At 40.3% G+C, this 21,852-nt stretch overlaps 1 protein-coding gene across 1 annotated transcript; it reads left to right on the top strand.

Annotated features, from left to right (window-relative positions):
- The first annotated feature begins 1,379 nt into the window (after positions 1–1,379).
- Positions 1,380–20,355, top strand: LOC126753063 (uncharacterized). The gene is made up of 6 exons (XM_050464187.1): positions 1,380–2,347; positions 17,307–17,631; positions 17,795–17,994; positions 18,103–18,358; positions 18,584–19,194; positions 19,314–20,355. Exons 1-6 carry the CDS (start codon positions 2,005–2,007, stop codon positions 19,580–19,582), a joined length of 2,004 nt encoding a protein of 667 aa, XP_050320144.1. The 5' UTR covers positions 1,380–2,004; the 3' UTR covers positions 19,583–20,355.
- Positions 20,356–21,852: the final 1,497 nt, after the last annotated feature.

Here is a 21,852-nt window from a genome sequence, read left to right as displayed (position 1 = left end):
TATTGCCACTGAATGGATCTAAATTGATGCCTCTCAACGAATATTGAGTGAATTAGTGGCATATGGCCAGCAATTCATGATTCGACACTCACCCGCTGGCATTGCGCTACTCCATTTCAGCAGTCGATTGGAAGCGTTAAACACCTTGTTACCGATTTGTAAACCATCCAAAAGCAACAGCGAAATTGGCTCAAATTATGTTAAGCTGCTTGTGGTCATTTATCCTAAGCGTGTTTTCACGGCGTTTGCATCTTACTTTCACATTCGCTTTTAGGTTTGGAAATTTATTTCTGTTTTTTGTTTTTCATGTCATAATTCATACTTTATGATTTGCAAACATGATTTTTTCGCAATAAATGTTGTCGGTTTGTAAAGTGAGGAAAATTGAAAAATTGCATGAGCGTGTTCAGAAGCCAAGTGTCCATGCATTTGCACCCGTTTTCGTCTCTGTGAAAAAAAGTTTTTTTAACTGCTTTATTCTCACGATTTTAGCTTATTGACGCTTACTATAATTAATGACTGCAGGGAGGAAGTGCTTTAAATTGTTATAATGTTGGTGCATGCTCGAAATTGGCGTACATGGCGGTTTGAAACGGATAGAACCGAGTTAAAATGGTTTCAACGAATTTGCTAATTTAATTATCATTACTTCAGCAGAGCTCCTCATTTTAATGTGTGTTAGTATTATTACTTCATCTAAGGTGAGTTTGAGCGGTACTAATTTTTATTATTATTTCAATATTATTCTGTTAATTTGCTTTGTAAGTTACTTCTATTATTTTGCTCATTGCTATGCATTAACATGTGTGTCTTTTTATGTGTAGCAGAAAATGTTTTGCTGTTACAGAACTTTGGACTATTTGCAACACTTCCACTGGAGACAAACTGAAATTCAGGCAGTATTTTATGCCTCAGCCTACTTTTATAGCCGTCATTATATTAAATGAGTTCCCACTTTGGCAAGCTTTACTGCAAATGACACAACAAAAAATTTGAAATAATTTTAGGAAAAAAAACTGCGCAGCGATTTGTTTAAAAAATTGTATAAGCCCCTCTTTTATGGTATAAAAATAATACTACAGTTCTAAGCAAAGTAACTAGAACTTTTATGAATAACTTTCAAAACGGATTTTCTTTGCCGCAAAAAAACGAGATAATCGGAAATATAAACTCACTTAAACGAGCATTTTCTCTCTACGGCAAGCAGATGTTTTGAGTAAAAGCTCTAGCGCGCTCAGTTGAATTTGTCGTGCCTCTCTGTTTATACCCGAAAGTACTACAACTAGCATTCTGCGCACTCGCATTCAGCCTTGGCAATGACAGAAGGCCGCAAACCGGCAATTGCTGCAGCACAACAAAAACAACAGAAGAAGTTAGTGTAGCACAGTCTCGGCTTTGCCTATCAAGCACTGCCGACAATGACTTTTGGTTGAGCTTGCAGTTGCCACAACCGAACAAAATCAGTTGTTGGCCGCATTGGTGAAAGAGCGGACGCGTTTACGGCTGCGCAAAAGGTGGTAAAAAGCGAACGTTGAAAATCGACAAGAAGTAGTGCAGTCAAAGCCAAAGTGTTAAAAATTAAAATAATTTTAATGAATCGTTTGGTGTCGTGCAGTTCACTGACATATGCTCTCGCGATAAATTCAAGGTCCATCATTCTTTACCCTTAATTGTAGAGCGGACGAAACGCGTTCTTTGTGTTTGTTTTTTACGTTCGCCACTGATATTACACGTTTGTATGTGTGTAGGCAATAGTCTACTTGCCAGCGTAGAAAGTGTTGCGCTCATTAGGCGCTTCTTTGTGTAAAATCAACAAAGCAATTCTTTCCGATCTCCGCTAAACTTCTTTTTCTCAATTGAAGTCACAGTGGAAGCATTTAACAAAAATAACAAATATCTAAATAATACAAACAAACTGCAAAAAAGCCAACTCTTTGTAAAATTACACAAATCGTTGGAAATTTCTGTTCCCAGCTGTGATCGCACCTTTGGCCGAGGGTAAAGATGCGCTTTCGTTCTAGAACCGCATTATTGCTGCCCAGCTGCTGGCGACCGTCAATAAAGAGCGGTGAACGCCGGCGAGCTGCTGCTGCTGCCAACAGCAATGCTGGTTACAACATTATACTTGTTGTCCTCCTGCTGCAGGTGCTAATAGCCGTTGCTGCAGCCGGTGCCGTCACAGCCAGCGCTGGCGGAACGAAAGGATTACAGCGCATGCGGGCAGCGAAGGTAGCGCACGTTCATGGCCTGCAGGCAGTGCCGGAGAGCTTAAGCATCAACAAGTCGCTGACAAAGGACAAGCAAAGCCGATACATCGACGACGCCAATCACTTGGCTGGCAAATACGGTGAGTTCAGTTTGTAAGCAAGATGTCAATGTTTTTTCGAACTGTCAAGTGATAAGTTACCTAATGGTTATATATACTAAAAACAAGAAAAAACGTTAACTTCGATTGCACCGAAGCTAAATACCCTTCACAGGTGCATTTCTGTTAGTAACTATGTGTTCAGTTTGTATGGAAGCTTGTATGGAAGCTTGAAGAACTTGATTCCGATCGTTCAGTTTGTATGGCAGCTATATGCTATAGTTAACCGATCTGAACAATTTCTTCGGAAATTACATTGTTGCCTTAGAAAATAATCTAAACCGAATTTCGTGAATATATCTTGTCAAATGTGAAAGTTTTCCATGCAAGCATTTGATTCCGATCGTTGAGTTTGTATGGCAGCTATATGTTATAGTAGTCCGATATCGGCCGTTCCGACAAATGAGCAGCTTCTTGAAGAGAAAATGAGGTTTGCAAAATTTCAAAACGATATCTTAAAAACTGAGGGACTAGTTCGTATATATACAGACAGACAGACGGACATGGCAAAATCGACCCAGCTCGACATACTGATCATTTATATATATACTTTATAGGGTCTCCGACGATTCCTTCTGGGTGTTACAAACTTCGTGACAAACGTAATATACCCTGTTCAGGGTATAATAACTAGAGGATTGAGTGGCAATTCGAAGAGAGTTGGTACAGCCTGTGGATGCCTATGTTAATGAGTTCTATTTGCAGCCTCTTCATATAAGAAATATGGTCGGCAGTTTGATCTTGTTGAACTAGAGGCTCTAACTTTTTAAATTGACGAGAACAAAACAAAATATATATATCTAAATTGCAAATAAATAAGCTATGTATTCGAATAGTTTTGGACTCGGACAATATTTCGTCATAAGTTGGTACACCTCCAAGGCATTATTCGTGTCAATTGAAAGATTAAAATGGAATTTAAGATTGAGTTGTTTTGTAATATAGAGAGTAGGAGTGTTTTTGTCTACTTTCGACTATTTTCGGGATAATATTATCTCCCAAATTTAATTGAAATCGGTCAAGTAGAGTAGGGAGGGTATTATAGCTTGAATGGTTTAGGAGATATGAACAATAAATTAATAAGAAGACCGGGCCGTGCACATTTTTTTAAAAATTGTTGAGCAATAGATGGCCCTCGCTAATACAATTCGCTGTTTTTATCTTCCACTGGAGTTTACTTATAGCATTTTATGAGACCATCTACAATATCAACCATCCTTAGGTTTCAAGGATCATGTGTACTAAAAAAAATATCTCAATTTTTACTCAAGTTATCGCTTGCACAAACGAACAGACAGACAGCCACTCGAAATTCAACTCGTCCCGTCATCCTGATCATGTATATGTAAACAACAGACATAACTCCATAGCTATCTATATTAGTGTTATGCCATACAAATAATCGTTAGGTGAACTCTGTAGTATAATAAATACTTCAATATACTAAATAAGATCTGGAAAACCTTTAGTAAAGATTAGATTCGTAATCAAAGGAAAACTCGCTGACATCAACGATTGTCGGTATAAGAATCCAAGGAATTGTACTTGAGGTTTAATTTTAAATATGTTCGTGCAGATAAATTTCATTGGAAAAAATTACGAATTTAAGGCTGCTTTCTGGTAAGGCTGGTCTGGTTACCAGTCTTTCTGACCAGTTAATAGAGGTGACCGCTTAATATATTGTACTATTCTATCTTCTAAGTTGGTTCAACCTGGACACAGTGTGCTAAATTTACTAAAATCGATTCAGTAGTTTAAGAGTCCATCGCGGACAAACAACGTGACATGTAGTTTTTATATATAAAGATAAGTCGAGGTCATAACTAAGCAACTTTGGCTATCTTTAAAATGTATTAAAAAACAAATACATACAAAAGCTACATAAATATAGTAATTATTCGTAAGAATACTTACATTTATACTTAAGCCAACCTACATTAGCCATAACTATATTTTTACAATCTACCAACCCAGCCCCATTATTTGGCCGGGAATCTATAGTAAAGTTGAGAAACAAAGCAGCTTTTCCCAGATTCTGCGGTGGTCTTTTTAACCCACATCGCCTCACTCCCTTCCTACTCCCATTCTGCCTGCTTAACGGCGTGAGACTCATTGCTCAGCAGAAGAAGTACCTAATTACCAAACGCCGATTACTACTCATTAGCATTATTTATATTTAAACACTAATTAGGCAAAAATCAAACGAAAACGCTCGCTCAAAGAAGACATAGAGAGCAACAAAAAAAAAAAACTTCCAAAAGCAGAAACAAAAATTAATTATGTAAAAGGCCAGCTTTTCTTTTCCGTAAACAATTGCATATTTGGCGAGCGCTGCTTTGCTTTCTAAACAGCGTCGCTGAAGTTCCGATTTTGAGGCCAAAAGCAAAAGATTTAAGCAACGAACCAGCATCACGATTAACAATTTGTCTGTCGCGCTCTTGCACACGTATGCACGTGTTTGCATGTGTGCAGCGTTGGTGTTGCGTTAAATCTTTGTTCGTGTGTCATTCTTGTGTTTAACGGCAAATTAGAAACAAAACCCTTGAACAATGGAAGAAAAACAATGGACCGCGTGCAGACTTGCAGCTTTCAGCGTGAACTTTCGAAGAGGAAAATAATTAATGCAAAGCCGAATGGAAAAACGTCATGTGGCAACGAAACACCTTAAATTAAGAAAGCAACAACAACAGCAACACTGTGTACTATTAGAGGTGACCACAGGCGGATTGTCAGGCAGACAGATGGAAACGTTTAGAAACTGTCCGTACAATTAATGAGCCGACAATTTCATTTGGCATTTTTACATAGCTTTTGTTGTTGTAGCCATTATATGCTGATCGCTTTTCAAAGTTTTACTTTTCTGCGCTTCTCTGCAGTGGATTTTACGCATGCGTGCGCAGTACGCGTTGGCTTTGTCACTGCTGGAGTTTGAATACAGGCCCATATATTTGTATATGAAGAAATAATAAAAGGGAGCTGCGAAAAAGGGAGCAAGCGGAAGCATTGCGAAGTTCATGCAGACAGCAAGCAAGTCAGTCGGTCAGTCGACTACGACCATCTACATAAAAACGTACATGCAGAATTGCATTACATATATATTTTATGTATAATAAGAAGCATTTACAAAGGCAGTAACTCAAATAGCAACGCCTCTATGAATAGTGTCCATCCAAGCCTGGTAGAATATATGAGGAGTGAATTTGTCCATTGTGGCCCTGAATGAAGTTACACTGTATTAATGCAGTTATGAATTTCCAAATTTTTTATAAAACTCGTGCACCCATTTGTATAGCTAAGATCATAATTTCTTGTTAGCGTTCTATCGATGCCAAAATCTATGTATTGGGTAGTCGAAAAAGTCTTTTCGTATTTCTAATCAAACTTCAACTTATTTTTTTTATATTTATACTAATAAATAAATATACAAATATGTACCGCTGGAGACATTATTCAATCAGTGTAAAACTTTCATCAGTGGAAATCGAAACTTCGAAATTTCCAAAACGGAAACGAGTGAACCATTGTTGTGCTACACGAAGTGATACAACATCGTCTCCGCAAACTTCACAAAATTTCATTGGTGGCTTGAGTGGCATTCTTCCCTCTATTATACAAAAATCTCAAAATATAGCGAATTTCTTCATTATTTTCACTCATTTTTGAACAGCTGTAACTTTTTTTCAACTTCCCCGAAGTTAATTTTTTTTTTGGTGAAGTTTAAAATCTTATCTTTCCAAGACTATAGGTAGGACACAATGTGATTGGTAGTACTGGACTGGATACGACTGCAACGACATCTATTGACAAAATACGAAAAGACTTTTTCGACTACAAAATATAAGTCATGAAAAAATTTTTATGTGCACATTTTGTTTTTTTATTTATTTATACTAACTAACTAACTAATTCACCATTTTATATTTTTTTATCCAGCTGTGAACTCTGGATTGTTAACTAAGATTAGGAGTCTTCCTAAAAGCTTTCGTTTTTCTATTAACTTCCATTGAAATCGCCACTAAGTATATAAATAATGACCAAAAGCAGATATCTAGTGGCCACTAAGGCATTAATATGCAAATGAGGGGAGTACAAGTGCCCTAAATCTGGCTGCTTATTTATTAAATGGAAAACTCTCCATTGAAAGTGAACCAGAAATACAAATGCAAATGAGGCTAAGATTTCAGTGGCGTTAAGCTTTCAAAACACAACAAAATATTAGGAAACAATATTGTAAAATAAAACGAATTTGAAGTACGGAGACCGCATTTGAACATTTTAAGAATTGAAAACTAAAAGTCACGCAATTGCGAAGACACACGTGGTCGCCGAAATGACTTGACAAATCCTGAAAATTACAATAACAAAGAGTTATAAGCCGGGAACTGGCAACCCGGACCATATGTTTTCATTGCTCAACACAATACAAAAATGCAACAACGCTTGAGACGCTTGTGTAATTGCATAGCGCGCGCTTCGTATGTTTGCCTTACCAATGCCCATTATTTTTTATTGTATTTTGTTTGTTTTGCAATCTCTGTTAAGTGTTAATATTTGAATGCTTTTCGTATTAATTAAATTGTGTTGTAGCATGAAAAAGATGAAAAAGTGAAAGTTTGGCCCAGCGATGCGGCAACGCACTGATTACCAGCACAATGGCGCCGACTGCTGGTTGCGCTGGGCGTCGTCTTTGAATTCGGGCGGCATAACAAGATTAGACGGTCTGTTATACTTTCAATGGGCATGTAATAAATCATTTAGTTAAGCGCTTATGAATTTTTCGAAGCGCTTTATGATGGATCTTAAACGGTTGCAGCATGTGGCTGAAAGTGAAATTGGGGCACAAATCGAACAAAGCACGAACCGTATTGAATGCGCCAGCTCAAGAAGTGCAAAACAATGGAAGCACACTCGCCCGTCGCTTAAGTCTTTCGTGCGCGCACTGGAGCGATGGCGGCGACGGTGGCGGTGGCGGTGTGGATCGCTTTGGTCACAGTTAAGAATGAAAGTCTATAAAATTTAATGAACCGCTGCAAGATGCGGTGGTTAAGTGGTTGGCTTTGTTTGTGCATTTGCGGTTGAAGAACAACAGAAGTGCCGCAATTGAATTCGTGCGAGCGGCGAGAAAATTGCGCGATTTGTTTGGCGTTGAAAGTGCAAATATTTATTTTGCACTAAAATTGTCAAATTAACTACAAACAGTGATTGCGCTTCGCCTTCGTGCATGTGCGTGAGCGCGTGTGTGTGCTTGCCAGCTTTCGCCTCACTTGCGCCACAAGCAACACGCCTATAACGAGACACTACGAGAACGCAACTTGTTCTGGCGCAGTGGCGCGGATTCTAGTCACGTTTTGTTTCAGTGCTGCGGCTTGGCACTGACTTTCTTTTCACATACTTTATTTGGCTGCTTTTCATTTGTGCGCGTATGTGTTTTCGTTTTTCCTTTTCGGATTTTTTGCTTGAAGCGCAATATGCCGGCGTGACACCTTCAAAGTCAGCTCCGCCGTCTACGCTAACAGCCTAAACATATTTTACCACACACTGTCAACGCGTTGTACAAATGACGCTTGCCACATAAATTGTCAACTTAACTGTTTACGGTTGAACGGCTGATTTCTTACTCGTCTGCGTTGCAGAAACTCAGAAACGCAACAAAAAATAGTCAAAAACCAAAGCCGTCTTATTTGCGCCGCGACTACTTCATACCGTTTCACAACCACGACCTTATCTGCACAGACCCACACACATACACACGCAGGCTGCTTGCCACGAGCAGTCATTGACCGTCCAACGCGTCCACTGAGTTCTCAGCGTCAAGCGTACATTTGTGCTTTTGTTGCAACTGTTGTTGTGCTGGGCATTTATTGACATTTTATGTCCCTATTTAGCGCTAAATGCGCACATAAATAATACAACTGAAACATACGAAACGACCTTTTCGGGCGACCGCCACAAGCGCATGCTTTTACAACACTCCAACGGCGCTTACCGTTAAGCCTCGTTTGCATGGTGAGAAACTTTATGACACTACATTTGAGCACTCAAGCCGTTGCGAATGAGTTACCACTCGCTGTGCACATAAAAACACAAGTAAAATAGCAAATCGCCGGCAATTAAATCATATAACTCGAATATATTGACATTGGCAATAAATGCAAATTAAACTCAACCGAATTATATCGGTTTGTGAGTCGTAAACCTCAACAATGATTAAATTAGAGCTTACAACGATTGCGCTCAGTTAGAGATAACTGATTAGTCCAATCATCTAAGCTTAAATTAGGTAAGAATCTCGGAATTCTATATACCCATTTATGTGTCTGTAAATACTTGTATATTGACACCCTAGAGTTGTCTCAAAACCTACATATGGTAGGGTATACCTAGGTGAACTTATTCCGAGGCGAACTTACTATAATGACTGGCCTAGATTGGAATGTGGCGTCATGGATTAGAGAACGGGAATACTGTGCCTTTGAGTGTGCTGGAAAGGGACTTACTTCATCAAATCCGCATCTAATCTCGATTTAGAAAGCAGCAGTGATTTTGCTTGGGTGATATCGGTTAGTCGAAAAAGTCTTTTCGTATTTTGTCAATAGATGTCGTTGCAATCGTATATCTCCAGGCCTAACTATCACATTGTGTCATACTATACTCGTAAAATGTTAGAAAGGTAATCTCACCTTAAGTGAGCTTCATTTAACCAAGAAAAAATAAAATCGGGGAAATTCGGGAAAATAATGAAGAAATTAGCCATATTTTGAATTTTTTGTATAAAAAAGAAAGAATGCCAAGCAAGCTACCGATGAAATTTGTGAACTTTACGGAGACGACGCTGTATCAATTCATGTAGCACAACAATGGTTCGCTCGCTTCCGTTCTGGAAATTTCGATTTACACTGGTGGAATAATGTCTCTAACGGAAAAATGGCAAAGAGTGGTCGACCATATGATACATATTTGTTTATTTATTTATTAGTATAAATACCATATAAAAAAAAGTTGAAGTTTGAATAGAAACACAAAAAGACTTTTTCGACTACCATTAATAAGCAAAATCTTCTAATCCCTGAACGTTGAAATTTAAGTTTTAAAAATTTGGTTTGAAGACTTTATCAGTAATTTACCAATTTACTTAAGGAACTTATACACTTATTCTCAAAAATTCGTCACAAAACTCAACAACACCAATATACTTTTATACTTTTTTTCTCAGTGTATCAAGTCGCACAGGCCTCATACAGTTTGTGGATACTTTTTGTCAGTTGTCGGGGATTTTTGCGAAAATTTTGTAATTTGTTTACATTTAATTTAGCTGTTTGCCATTTTCGGTGTGTTTGCATGTGTGCAGGTATGTGTAAATATCATGTTGTACGAATGGGTTGGTGTGTAATGTGGTTGTTTTCGCTATTTTCGCCGAACCTCACTTGACCCATTAACCGCCTGACATTATTGCAAGCTTCCAACTTACTTAGCAGCGTGTTTGACAGCGGCGCTCGCCGTGTTGTTCTTGCTTAATTAAAAAATCTTTAATGCGAGTAATTTGCTGCTGCTGCTATTGGCATTTACGTTGATGGAAACTTTTCCAACTTGTCGAATGTGCGTGCCGATGAAATGGAAAGAACGTTGGTGAACGTCGCTAGCTTGCCGCCAGCGATGTCGGCGAACGTTTCCACTTATTCTTTCCTATTTTTTGGCTACATTTTGTATATCGCGATTTCTTGTTTTGCTAGTTTTTTTGTTCAGATTAAAATTTCGCTTATGAATTTTATTGAACCGGAAGCAATAGTGGAGGTGACTGGTGAAAAATAACAAAGCGAAGTACAAGTTTTATTGCCAAAACTTATATATGTACATATGTGCAATGAAAATCGCACCTAAAAGCGTGGTCACTTAATAAAAATTCTGTTGAGAAAGACGATAGGGTCAATCACAGGTTTAAAAATTCTCATTCTCTTCTAAAAATGTTACCTAAGTGGTGTCTGTTATGAAGTTGGAAGTAAGCTCAGTTGTCAGATTTCAGTCGTAAACTTTTATTGCTTTACATTTTTAGCTGGAATTTTAATATTTTTTGCGAAGTCGTAAGAAATTTTATTAATCCGTGTTTAGCCTTGTTGTAGCATATACTGTTAGTAATAATCGCTCTTGGTTTTTTTTTTACTACTTTTACCGTAGATATGTATGCATGTGTATGTATGCATACCAGGCGTTTGTATAGAATGGCGCTGATAGACATCACCAGCAATGCTCTCAGATAAAATTAAATTTTTTTATTATCAATAACTAATCTTTTATAAAATATTATTAGCAAACGAAAATTGAGAGTCGAATACTTCAAGCAGAAGCTAGAAAAACTCGCGATCTAAGCACATTGTTGGACACCGTTGTGGCAGAGTGGCGGCAGCCGTGCTTATCAGCGGAGCCAAGAGTATAGCCGTAAATAGCAGCATTAGTAACGCTATTTATTACTGTAATACATATATATGTACGTATGTTTATATACAAGTAGTTAGCACCGTAGCACTTCCGCGCCGTTAGTGGCAGTTGGACGGCCATTAAGTCGCCTGCACAGAGCTCACCAATCCAGTGGTCAACTGAAGTGCGAATGAAACATTTCTTTGCTCTCAAACTCCATTGTTGCCAACCACTTGGCACTTTCGTACATTGACGGATAAAACCAAAATGTTACCCAACGTATGCACCGAAATGTTGAACCACTCTTGGATTGCTGCACTTTCCTCGCCAGCAGCACCAACGAAAATGCTAGGAAAGGGGTGCGGTCTGGTCGATTAAAACGGAAAGGTGCTCTCGTACCATTTATTACGTAATCAAAAAGCATTCGATACTCCACCGCCGCCGGCTTCGCTTCTAACGAAAGTGAGTGCAAAAAAGTATGTTGCCACTTACCACTTACGCCACGAATTGGCTCATCCTCGGCGCAATATTACGGCAATTTGCATTAAATTGCACTTTGCATGCAACAAACAGACGCAAATTGCATTTAATTAAATTCGCATTTGCCTGCCAACTGTGAGTGTTTGTATTTGGCAAACGCTCATGCACACACATACATACATACATACATAAGTATGTATATGTGTACGTAAGTATGTACGTGGGCATATGCAAATGTGTGCTGTTAGTCGCCCAAGAGCGGCTGGTTGCTCTGCGTTGCATTAAAAGGGTTACACACTGCCGTTCTTTTTCTGTCAGCACCGGTAATTGCTGGCCATTTCCTGCCACAGCCGAGCGATAAGGCAATGCAGCACATTTTAAAAGCCAAGAGCCTGGCCAGCTGTTGCCGAAGCCGCTATCTTACGAATGTTCTGTGCCAAACCGCCTATGTATGAGTGCGTGTGGGCAAACAAATGGTCATTTCAGCATATTTAAATACATACATATGTATATATATACCATATATTGTTAGCTACGGATATTAGCATAATTGCAAACGTATCGGTTTCTCCATGATTTCCTTCGCATTTCATTGTCATTAGTGACAATCTGCTCCTTCTTGTTTACCATATGTAATTATACAAGCCATTCGTCGGCGCAAGTAAGAGTGAAAATGTGTGTTTAGCTGGAAATCGCCGCTAAATTGCTGCAGGAAATGGACAAAGAGTGGCGGACCAGTTCGGCGCGAAAGTCTTTTGTTTAATATACTTGTTCTATGTGAGCACTCATACGCAAATATTATACTCAAGTATACATACATACAACCGGGTTTCTGCGCCTGGGAAAATGGCAGTAAGAAAGAACGTAATTCTTGATCAATTTCTATGAGGAAAAACCAAAAGTGATGTGAAAATAAAGGGCTTTAAACTATCCATTGGAAATAATTGCGAAAAATTACACAGTTGGGCTGTAGGGCGGCTGCGGAACGTTTGGATGTTGGCCTTGGTTAGGTAGCTGTTTACAACTTCCAATCGGCTGTGACGTCTTGTTGGACTCGATTGAAATGAATCTCTTGAGAACTTCCACGTAAAACTTGGCGTTGATGGATTGTCCAGGAGAGACTAATTTGTGGTGGACGATGCTTTTAATGTCAAAAATGACAATTAGCATCGTTTTCACTTTGGATTTGCTTATTCTTTCCTTTTTTGGGCGAGAAGACGCTGGTGTGTGTCACTCGGAAGGTTGCCACTTTGTCTCGGGATCATACTCAAAGATTCATCTGGGTAAGCCTGCTTGATCATATCAAACGTCTCTGTCTCAGATTTACCGAGTTTCACACAGAATTTAATCGCGTACCTCTGCTCTAACGAACGCTGCATTTTTGGCTTGCACCACACACAGAAACAGGTTGCGCGAGATTGTTTGTCCTGACTCTCTATGGGTTCGAAGACTAACCGAATCCAGTCGGTGCGCGCATGTTCCGAAGTACAGTCGCGGTCAGTCAGTCCTATTACTTTGCGGACAAGCCCTGTATATTGAAATCAAAGATAAAAGTGCACAGAAATCAAAAGTACATTTCTACCAACGTGAAAATAGCTAAATCATAAGTTATTCTTCTAAGCCAAGAAAACCCAAAACAAAGCTCTACTTATAGAATTCCAATTGGAATTGATTACTACTTTATTATTATTAATAAACAACAATTCCAACAGCATTTAAGCGGCTTTGACTGACCCTAATCCTACCTCATACTTCCTGTTTTCGACAGCTTGTTTTCGTTTTGCACTTGAGTTTTTAAGAGCACTGAGGAATTAATTAATGATTGTAACCTAAATCTAAAATAGGTACAACAACACGTGCAAAGTGCGCACTCAGTTAACTTACAAGAAAATTACATTTCTTCACGAAGTCCAGCAGCTGGCTGAGTACTTTGAGCAGGCGTGTGCTTCGGAGATCTCAATTAGGCTGCCAGTTCCGCCGAATAATGAGAATTAAAATTGTACAATGAAGCGAAACGAAAGCAACGGAAAACGGAGCAGATGGGCAACAAAACACTTAAAAGTGCTAAATAATAGTAAGCCCTTATTGTTGTTGGAACTTGTTGCAAATTTGCGCCTGATTACACATCTACCGATTGCTCGACCGAGGTATGCCAAAGAGGAGAGCGAAGTATACGATGTTCATATCATATGTCTCCGCGTCAGCAAGTGTCCTCAGAGCATTAAGTTATCCTAAACGCTATTACAATCGTGCATTTGAGCATTTATTGCTCGGATATATCGGCCAAAGCTTGATAACAATTCATTTCAAGAAAGGACGCATAAAATTTGCAAAATCTCCTCGGTTCTTTATTTGAAACGTTAGATTGGTTCATGACATTTACTTTTTGAAGATAATTTCATTTAAATGTTGACTCATGTGGTTTCAACAAGATGGCGCTACATGCCACACAGCTCGCGATTCTATGGCCATTTTGAGGGAAAACTTCGGAGAAAAATTCATCTCAAGAAATGGACCCGTAAGTTGGCCACCAAGATCATGCGATTTAACGCCTTTAGACTATTTTTTGTGGGGCTACGTCAAGTCTAAAGTCTACAGAAATAAGCCAGCAACTATTCCAGCTTTGGAAGACAACATTTCCGAAGAAATTCGGTTGCTATTCCGGCCGAAAATGCTCGAAAAAGTTGCCCAAAATTGGACTTTCCGAAAATGGACCACCTAAGACGCTTAAAAGTGCCGCGGTCAACATTTTAAATGAAATTATCTTCAAAAAGTGAAATGTCATGAACACATCTAACGATTTCAAATAAGAGAGAGCGATGAGATTTTATCAAATTTTAGCGTTTTTTTTTAAAAAAAAGTGTATCAAGCATTAAGTTAAAAATCATCGTGCATTTGAGCATTTATTGCTCGGATATATTTGTACAACATAACACCTAAACCTCACATCTACATGCGTTCGTATGTAATAGTTCAGTAATGCACGCTTGCATAGCCAATGGATACTTATATGCAGACGCTTGAATGTATGTAACTAATATTGAATGTTGCCACACGAAGCCGCTGAGGCAATAAAACGTGCTGCATCTATAGGCAGCAGTAGCAACAGCAGCAACAACTGTGAAAAATTGCAACAAATACCTCTGATTGTAGATAAAGTAGGCAAACGGTAGTGATGGCACGCGAGAACGTGAGGGTCTTCACAGAATTCCGTAAAGCTTATTGTAACAGCTCACTCCCAGCAGGAAAGCACTGCGCCATATTTTTTTCGAAACTTCATACCTTCTGAATACAGTAGCTAAAATGGTGCAAACAATGTTGGACCAGCTTCTTTATCTAAATTTCACTACTCAACACTTCTACAATTATAAAAAACACACCATTTTGCAGCGACAGCAATTGCGTGCCACTTATTGACTTGGTTTAAGGAAATTCGCCTGCACTTTTTTGACTGTGTCGCTTCAAAGAAAGTAAAATTAGTTTTTAGAGCACACAAATGGCGCCGGCATACCGCTACTTGGCTCAGCTGACCTTCAAGCAGATTGAAATAAATGCACTCAATGACAAAGTGACACACATAGAGGGGAACTTCATTGACCCTTCAACCCACGCTGAGGTTCTGCAGCAACAACAACGAGCAGTGCAATCAACCATAAACTCTCCAATGGCCAACTGACCAAAATCGTAGCGGGATCAGCAGAATGAGCTCAGCTGCGTCAATTCTCACTAAGCTGTGCGTTTGCTTTTTGTGGAATAATTTGGCATTAGCATGGAAAAGGTCAAGCGCCAGTCGCACAGGGGTCAAGTGTCAAAAGCGTGCATCACAAATTCAGTTGCTTAAGCTGCCAGTACTGCTGCCACAGACTTGTGGCAATGCAATTATGTATTTTTTGTGTTGTGACTCAGAAGCTGTCGTTGCCGAACAGCTGCCGCAATTTTCATTCATCGGTTTGTACTTAGGCAGGCAGCGTCAGCGATGCCATCACTTACATATTTGTTGTCCATTATGCCGAGCGACGGCAGCGAATTGGGTTAATACACTCGCGTTTAGTCGCATTGGGTGTCGGGTGTTGAGTGTCGAGAACGAGTTCGTGCTGAACGCGCTTAGAATGACTAGCGTGATTGGGTTTACGTTCGAAGGAGAACAGCTGCTGTTGCAACAACACCAATAACAGTGACGTTGGTAATGATTGTAGGAGCGACCAGCAAAAGCTTTGTCGTTTTCACTTTTCGCATTGGATTCACCGACGGCGGGCATTGAGTGGAGTATTTGGGGGGTTCAACTTGTCTGCAATGAGCGCACTGCACGTACGCTGGCTCAATGGCCCATTTGTTGCAAGTTGCAAGTATTTGACGTTTATTTGATTTGTTGTCAATGTGTTCGGTGCCGTGATTATAGCTGATGCTTGACGGTTGCTGTTTGATGGCTTTCGCACCGCAGTGGCCAACTCATAGCCTCTGCCACCATATTGCGATGCCTGGCTCTTGAAAACGATGTGCTGTGAGCATTTACCCCTGATGCCATTGACAATTTGTCAATTCGTTACCCTTTGTTCGAGCTTCTGCGGCTTGCCACAAATAACTATCGCCCACTGAAATTGAAATATTTATATGAGTTCTATTGATTTTTTGGAACTTATACACGAGTGGAATTTTTATAATACTTGTCTGAGTGGATGTCGGAAAATATATTTAAGGGGAACTATTCGAATCTTCACTACTTCGAGTTAACACAAATCAAAAACTTAAAAAAAAAACAGATGAAGATGATAACTAAAAAGTGTTGGGATAAAATAGCTATACGCTCTCTTATTTCAATTTGATGTATACCTTCCGTTGACCGACTTAAACAGAGTTTACCTCAAGGGTCACGAGTATAGCATCCATTTGTTCGACTAAATTATTTACAATTTAATTAAACCTTCGGCTAATATTTCCAAAGCTGACTGCTCTGTATATTCCCGAGCACTAAAAATCTTCCCGCTGATCGTCAACGAAACACCAACAAAGGCGGTAGCTTTAAATTTAACGAGCTGCACAGCACTTGGCTGGCCCTGGCCGTGCTCCTGCGGGAGTAATTAAAATGTTTGGATTACTATGCAGCCGAAGCATTGAAGTAACCGCAAAAGACACAGGCACACATACGCGCACACACAATGCCACACAACCACGAAAGCCAAAAGCTCACCAACGCAAAATCCCACTGCCCCACAGCCCATGGCAAATAACAGCACTCGAAGTCAAGCAGTGATGCGACTTTGTTCTTGTGCGCATGCGTTGCAGCACCGTTGGGAATATTTATGCATGTGGCATAAGCGCATATATATGTATTTGCGTACGTACGTGTGTGTTTATAGAATAACAAATAAGAACAACGGCGACAGCTGCAACCAGCGAGATAACGAAGAAGCAGAATGCAAAGAGGAAGAATGGCAGTCAGCATCCGTTTACGAGTGTACGAGATGTTCAAGCTGCCAGAACATGAGCTTGGCTGGTGCGGCATCTTTCCGCCAAACCCGTACTAGTTGCGAGCGGCGCGGGGCTCTGGTGTGTTGAGCCGCCGTAGTTGTTACAGTAGAGGCAAGTTTACCATAACTAGCACACCTACATATGCACCGCAATCTATTGCTGCGAAGTGAGGGGGACTACTGCGGACACATTTGTTGCAGTTGTCGTTACCGTTGCTCAGCAACGATTCTTGACTGCAGTTACTTTCGCATGCAACCAATAACAACAAGAGTGGCAACTAGTTGTGGAAAACACAGTAAATCCATGCATTTGCACTTAGAATTTGAAGTTAAAGTGTGTTTGTAAATGTGTGGTACGGCAGTATAATAGACAAAATATAGATATAATTTGGTCTCAGTTTCCTAAATTGCCAACATGTTTTTTCATTTACATAATTAAGGTCTCAGTAGGTTAGTTATTTTCTAGTTCTGCTTCAAAATTTCGTTTTTCAATCATTAACAAGCACTAATGCGCTCCAAACGTCAACCAGCCGTCATTTTAATAACTGTAATTACATCTTATTCTCGTTTTATAATTGCAGAGATACGAAGTGTTTCGGGTGAGCCCAATTACAAATCCGTTAATCTAACCTGGGAGGTGGAATTCGTGCCCTCCGCCGATTTGACAACACCGACGACCGCCGATATTGATGCTATCACCAACAGCAGCGCCGAAGTGGAACCGCCGAAAGCGTTTCAGATTTTCTTTTGTGAATTACAGTCATTTGGACCGCATCGTTGTCGCTCCAAATTAGTGAACGAAACTCAACAGCTGGAACCAAACGGTAACGACGACAGCAACTACCGCAACAACCATAAAGTCAGTAACAAGAACAATAATGTGGAAGACGAACAGGCGAAAAGCAGGTGAGTGTTAACTATTCTAATATCACATCAACTGGGTCACTGATAAAATCAGCACAGCAAAGCAGAATAGAATACTGCCAACTCTTGACTTAGATAGCGCGTTTTCGCGTTTTTTTCTTCAACCAGTATCATAATGCATTTTTATCCATATTTCTATTATCAGACGGCAGATACGTCATTACGCGGCGCAAATCGAAAATCTCCGCATGGCCACCAAATACAGCTTCCACATCCGACCGCAGGCGAAGCGCAGAAACATGAAAATCACTGGGCGCTCAGAGCTTTTCGGCAACGAAATCGACGACGAAGCGAAGGGCGTGCCACTTGATGGCGGCCAAACTATCATTATACCAACGAAAGGATGTAAGCATTGATTAGCTAATTTGTAGCGCAGATGAAGTGGAAAATTATAGAGATTTTATAAACCAGTAAAATGCTTTCCTTTCTCTGGCGTTGTTTCCACTTTTTCAGTTGCTGCACAAGCTACAAAGTGCTTGCCACAAGCCTCTGAGATCGAAGTGGAAACCGGTCCGTACTTTGGTGGGAAGATTGTTGTCGATGGCGGCAACTGCGGCATAAAGGGTGACCAGAATGATCCCACCGATCGTTATACGATGCGAATCGATCACAAGATGTGCGGCAGTTTGGTGAAACCGGAAACAAATACGGTTGAAACGTTTATAACGGTACAGGAGAAGTTGGGCATCTACACACACAGCACACGAAGGTAAATACGAATAAATAACAAGAATGAACTATTAAACTCACTGAAAGCATAAAACACAAACTTAAAGCCCTTCAAAAATATTCTTTAAAACATTTAAAAATACTAATTCGAAGCAATCTTAAGTAAGATTATTAAACTCGTAGAATCAGTAATACATATATAGCTCGTTAAAACGCGTGCTCTGGTACTAAATTTTGCTATCGTCTCCTTAATTTTGTTTCTCAGGTTCGTCGTGGTTTGTAGCTTCCAATCGGGCATGCAGACAGTGCGCGCCAGTTTTACCGTGCCCGGTAGTGACGGCGTAGCCGCCGCTGTTGAAAATGATCCCTTCGAGCCGGACGATCGGCTGGGCCGAGAACAGCGCTATATGCGCTTTGTGGATAAGAGTGCACTAGTTTTGAAGGAGCATGCGCCCCTGGAACCTATAGCGCCCGCAGCGCGCACGCAAAGTTTGGAATCTGACGAAAGCATTGCGTTGGTCCAAGAGGTAACCGAGGCCGCCAACGTCAGTTCTGAGCGCAGCGTAGCTAACGAGCTGCTGACCGTCGACAGCAGTGACGTGCCGAACAGTGTGGCCATGTTGGAGGACATTGTGCCCGGCGTTAATGAGCAGCATATCAAGCACGAAAATGTAATGCTGAAGCTGCAGGAAGTTGGCGAACAGCATGAGCACGATGCCGCTCCTACAGTGCCGGTGATGGCGGCACGTGCGGCCAAGTACGCGAAACTGGTGCGCGAGCAGGCGGTCGCCAATTTGCTGGCAGATGAGGCGAACACCAGCGGAACAATGAGTGTGGAGCAGTGGTATCACTTGCACAATACAGTCGAGGGAAGAGGTGAGTCGCTATTGCTTAAGCATAGATATAAGGACTATATGTTTCTATTTATTTACAAAGTGAAGTCATGACACTTTTACTCAATATTTTTTGTGTTTGTTACCTTCGACTCGTCTCAGGTTTTGCCACAACTTTGGAACGTATTTCGTCGAACGCCGGCAGTATTATCATCACTGTTTCGCTGTGTGTGATAGTTTTGGGTATCTTCGTGTTTGTCGTGTTTCGTGAAGCGCGTCGTCAGCGCTATATTCGCAGCAACATTAAAATGCAGCAGCTGCACTCGTCACGCGCTTCCTCGTCTACGTCGCTGTCAGCCAGCAAGCCGCAACAAGGGAAGCGAACAATGCCACGTGCTCTGCAAGCTCAGCTTCCACAAGGGTCCATGTAGAAGCACTAGGGTGGGTCTTACAATTTTCCAACTATTTAAATAAAGACCGAAGTGGAGGGGTTGCAAATAGTACCATAGTTCTAAACGAGATTAGATTAGTTGAATAGCGTATGCAGAAAGTAAAATATTTTATGGATATATCATATGTATATGTACGTATGTATTAATTAAAGAGGTAAGAAGTTGCACAGGAAGCCGTGAAACCGTTTACCTAACTCCAGCTATGGTCACTCGTCTTGTTAAATGGCAAAATAGCCGCACTAATATTACCGTTGCGGATTTAACTCAAGGTGACTGAGCATAGATATGCAATTTTAAATAAAAAAATATCAAAAATATTTGAACACTTTTTCGAGTAGAAATTTTATTTTAATACTCAATATTTTTATGTCGGACTCGACCACATTACATTTTATAGAATCTGGCATAAAAATCACATTGAAACTATTAGAAATAAGAATTAAGCGCTGATCGCAATAAACTCGAAATAAGCACTTGATATTTTACAGTTATTTAAGTTATTTATAAATAAAAATTAATCTCTAGTTTCTTAGCTATTTAATCGAAAATGACGAAACAAAAAAGAACGCACTAGACTTTAGTATTTCTGTCCGACTTACATTACTTATAAGATTAGAAAATAAGTTAAATAATACAATAATTTTATTTTTTCATAAGCTAAGCTAAATACCAGTTCTATATACTCGTATATAAGTAAAAGATGTATAAATTATAAAATAAATAAATGAATAAATAAATCACCACCACAAATACCTGCGCTTGACTTGCTCTTATTTATATTCTCTCCACGCCACATATTCTTCATTGTTATATACTATTTTGCTATTTATTCCACTCGTGTAGACGAAATTAGAAGTGAATTGTGTCACCATAAAGGCCACTGTGGCCGCGTATTTGAGTGAGAAAGTTCATTTTCTAGGCCAGCAGCGCTTCTTGACCCTTAAAACGCGCGCTGCAATTCAGTGCACTTCGATGCTCTTGAATTACGCGCGCGCATGCGCAGCATCCCGCCATCGCTGTCTAACCGCCTAACCCACTCAAGCGCCTATGCTCGTTAGCTTGGTTGCTTGTGACGTCAAAGGCCACGCAGCTGTGCATACGTAAGTAGGTGAGTCGGCCGCTGCCACTCATAGGCTTCATAGGCTTCATCGGTTTCATCGGCTTCAGCTTCAGTTTGGCCGACGCGACCCACCGACCGACAATCGCAACGAGAATCGAGGGCGAGCCAGAATCGTGACTCGAACGACTGAGCGTCCAACGCCAGCTGATTGCTGTAAGCCAACAAATATTCTACTTGTTCACTCGCCTACTTATCATTCTAGGGGCGTTGGCCCCTCCATTTGAATTTAGACTGTGATCTGCACGTTTCGGCATTAATTCGAGTGTGACGCGCAAGTACTTAACTCTCAGCGAAAGCTATTTGAATGCGGCAAAACAGCAACGGAGTTCATAAATATGTTCAAGTGTCGACGGCGATCAGCGACAAGAGAATTTATGCATCATTCAAGACAAAAGGAAAAAAAATATTGTGCTGACAGTTATTCTTTGTGGTCAATTTGAGACGGAGACGGAGCCCAGGTATGCCATAGATTTATGACAATCTACGACAAATGCATAAATATTGTACTTTTTACCGCCTTCACCTCCTGCCCCGGTCCACTTGCCCCTCACGGTTTGTGCGCAGTCCAAACAATTGCCGCCTAATTAACGTGGCGTTCATAATTTATTGCAAACAGCGCCACAACCTCGCCAACAACAACACTTTATCAACGGTGGTAAATCAGCAAATATTCACAAGCAACAACAACAAAAGCGGCTGTTTGGTATTTTTATGAAATTGCAGCGCGACTCGGAAAATTCTATGGCCTCCCAGCGACAAAACAATAACAACAACGAGGGAGAATCCAAGCAGAGTCCAAGTGGAAAGGAACGCGCCTATCTGATGGCAACAAATAGACAAAGAAAGCTTCAAATGGCCTGCCTTGACTTCATCTGCGTCATTTTGGTGTGCTTTGACATTGTGCCGCCGCCACACTAACAGGGTTGCCAACGAAATTTTTATTGATAGCAGGCGCAAAAAGGAGGCCAACGATTTAACTTTTGTCTTTTTTTATAGTAGGAGGAAGCATCGAAAGCCGGAGTGCGGGACTTTAATCCGCTAAACCTAACCTACTCCCAACTCAAGACTCTCCCACGGAACCACCAGATAAGGTATTACTTCATGGGAGTGACAAGACATTTTACATACG

This window comes from Bactrocera neohumeralis, chromosome 3 (genome assembly GCF_024586455.1).
Source record: "Bactrocera neohumeralis isolate Rockhampton chromosome 3, APGP_CSIRO_Bneo_wtdbg2-racon-allhic-juicebox.fasta_v2, whole genome shotgun sequence".
Taxonomy (NCBI): Eukaryota; Metazoa; Arthropoda; class Insecta; order Diptera; family Tephritidae; genus Bactrocera; species Bactrocera neohumeralis.
This window is presented reverse-complemented; position numbering and strand designations above follow the sequence as displayed.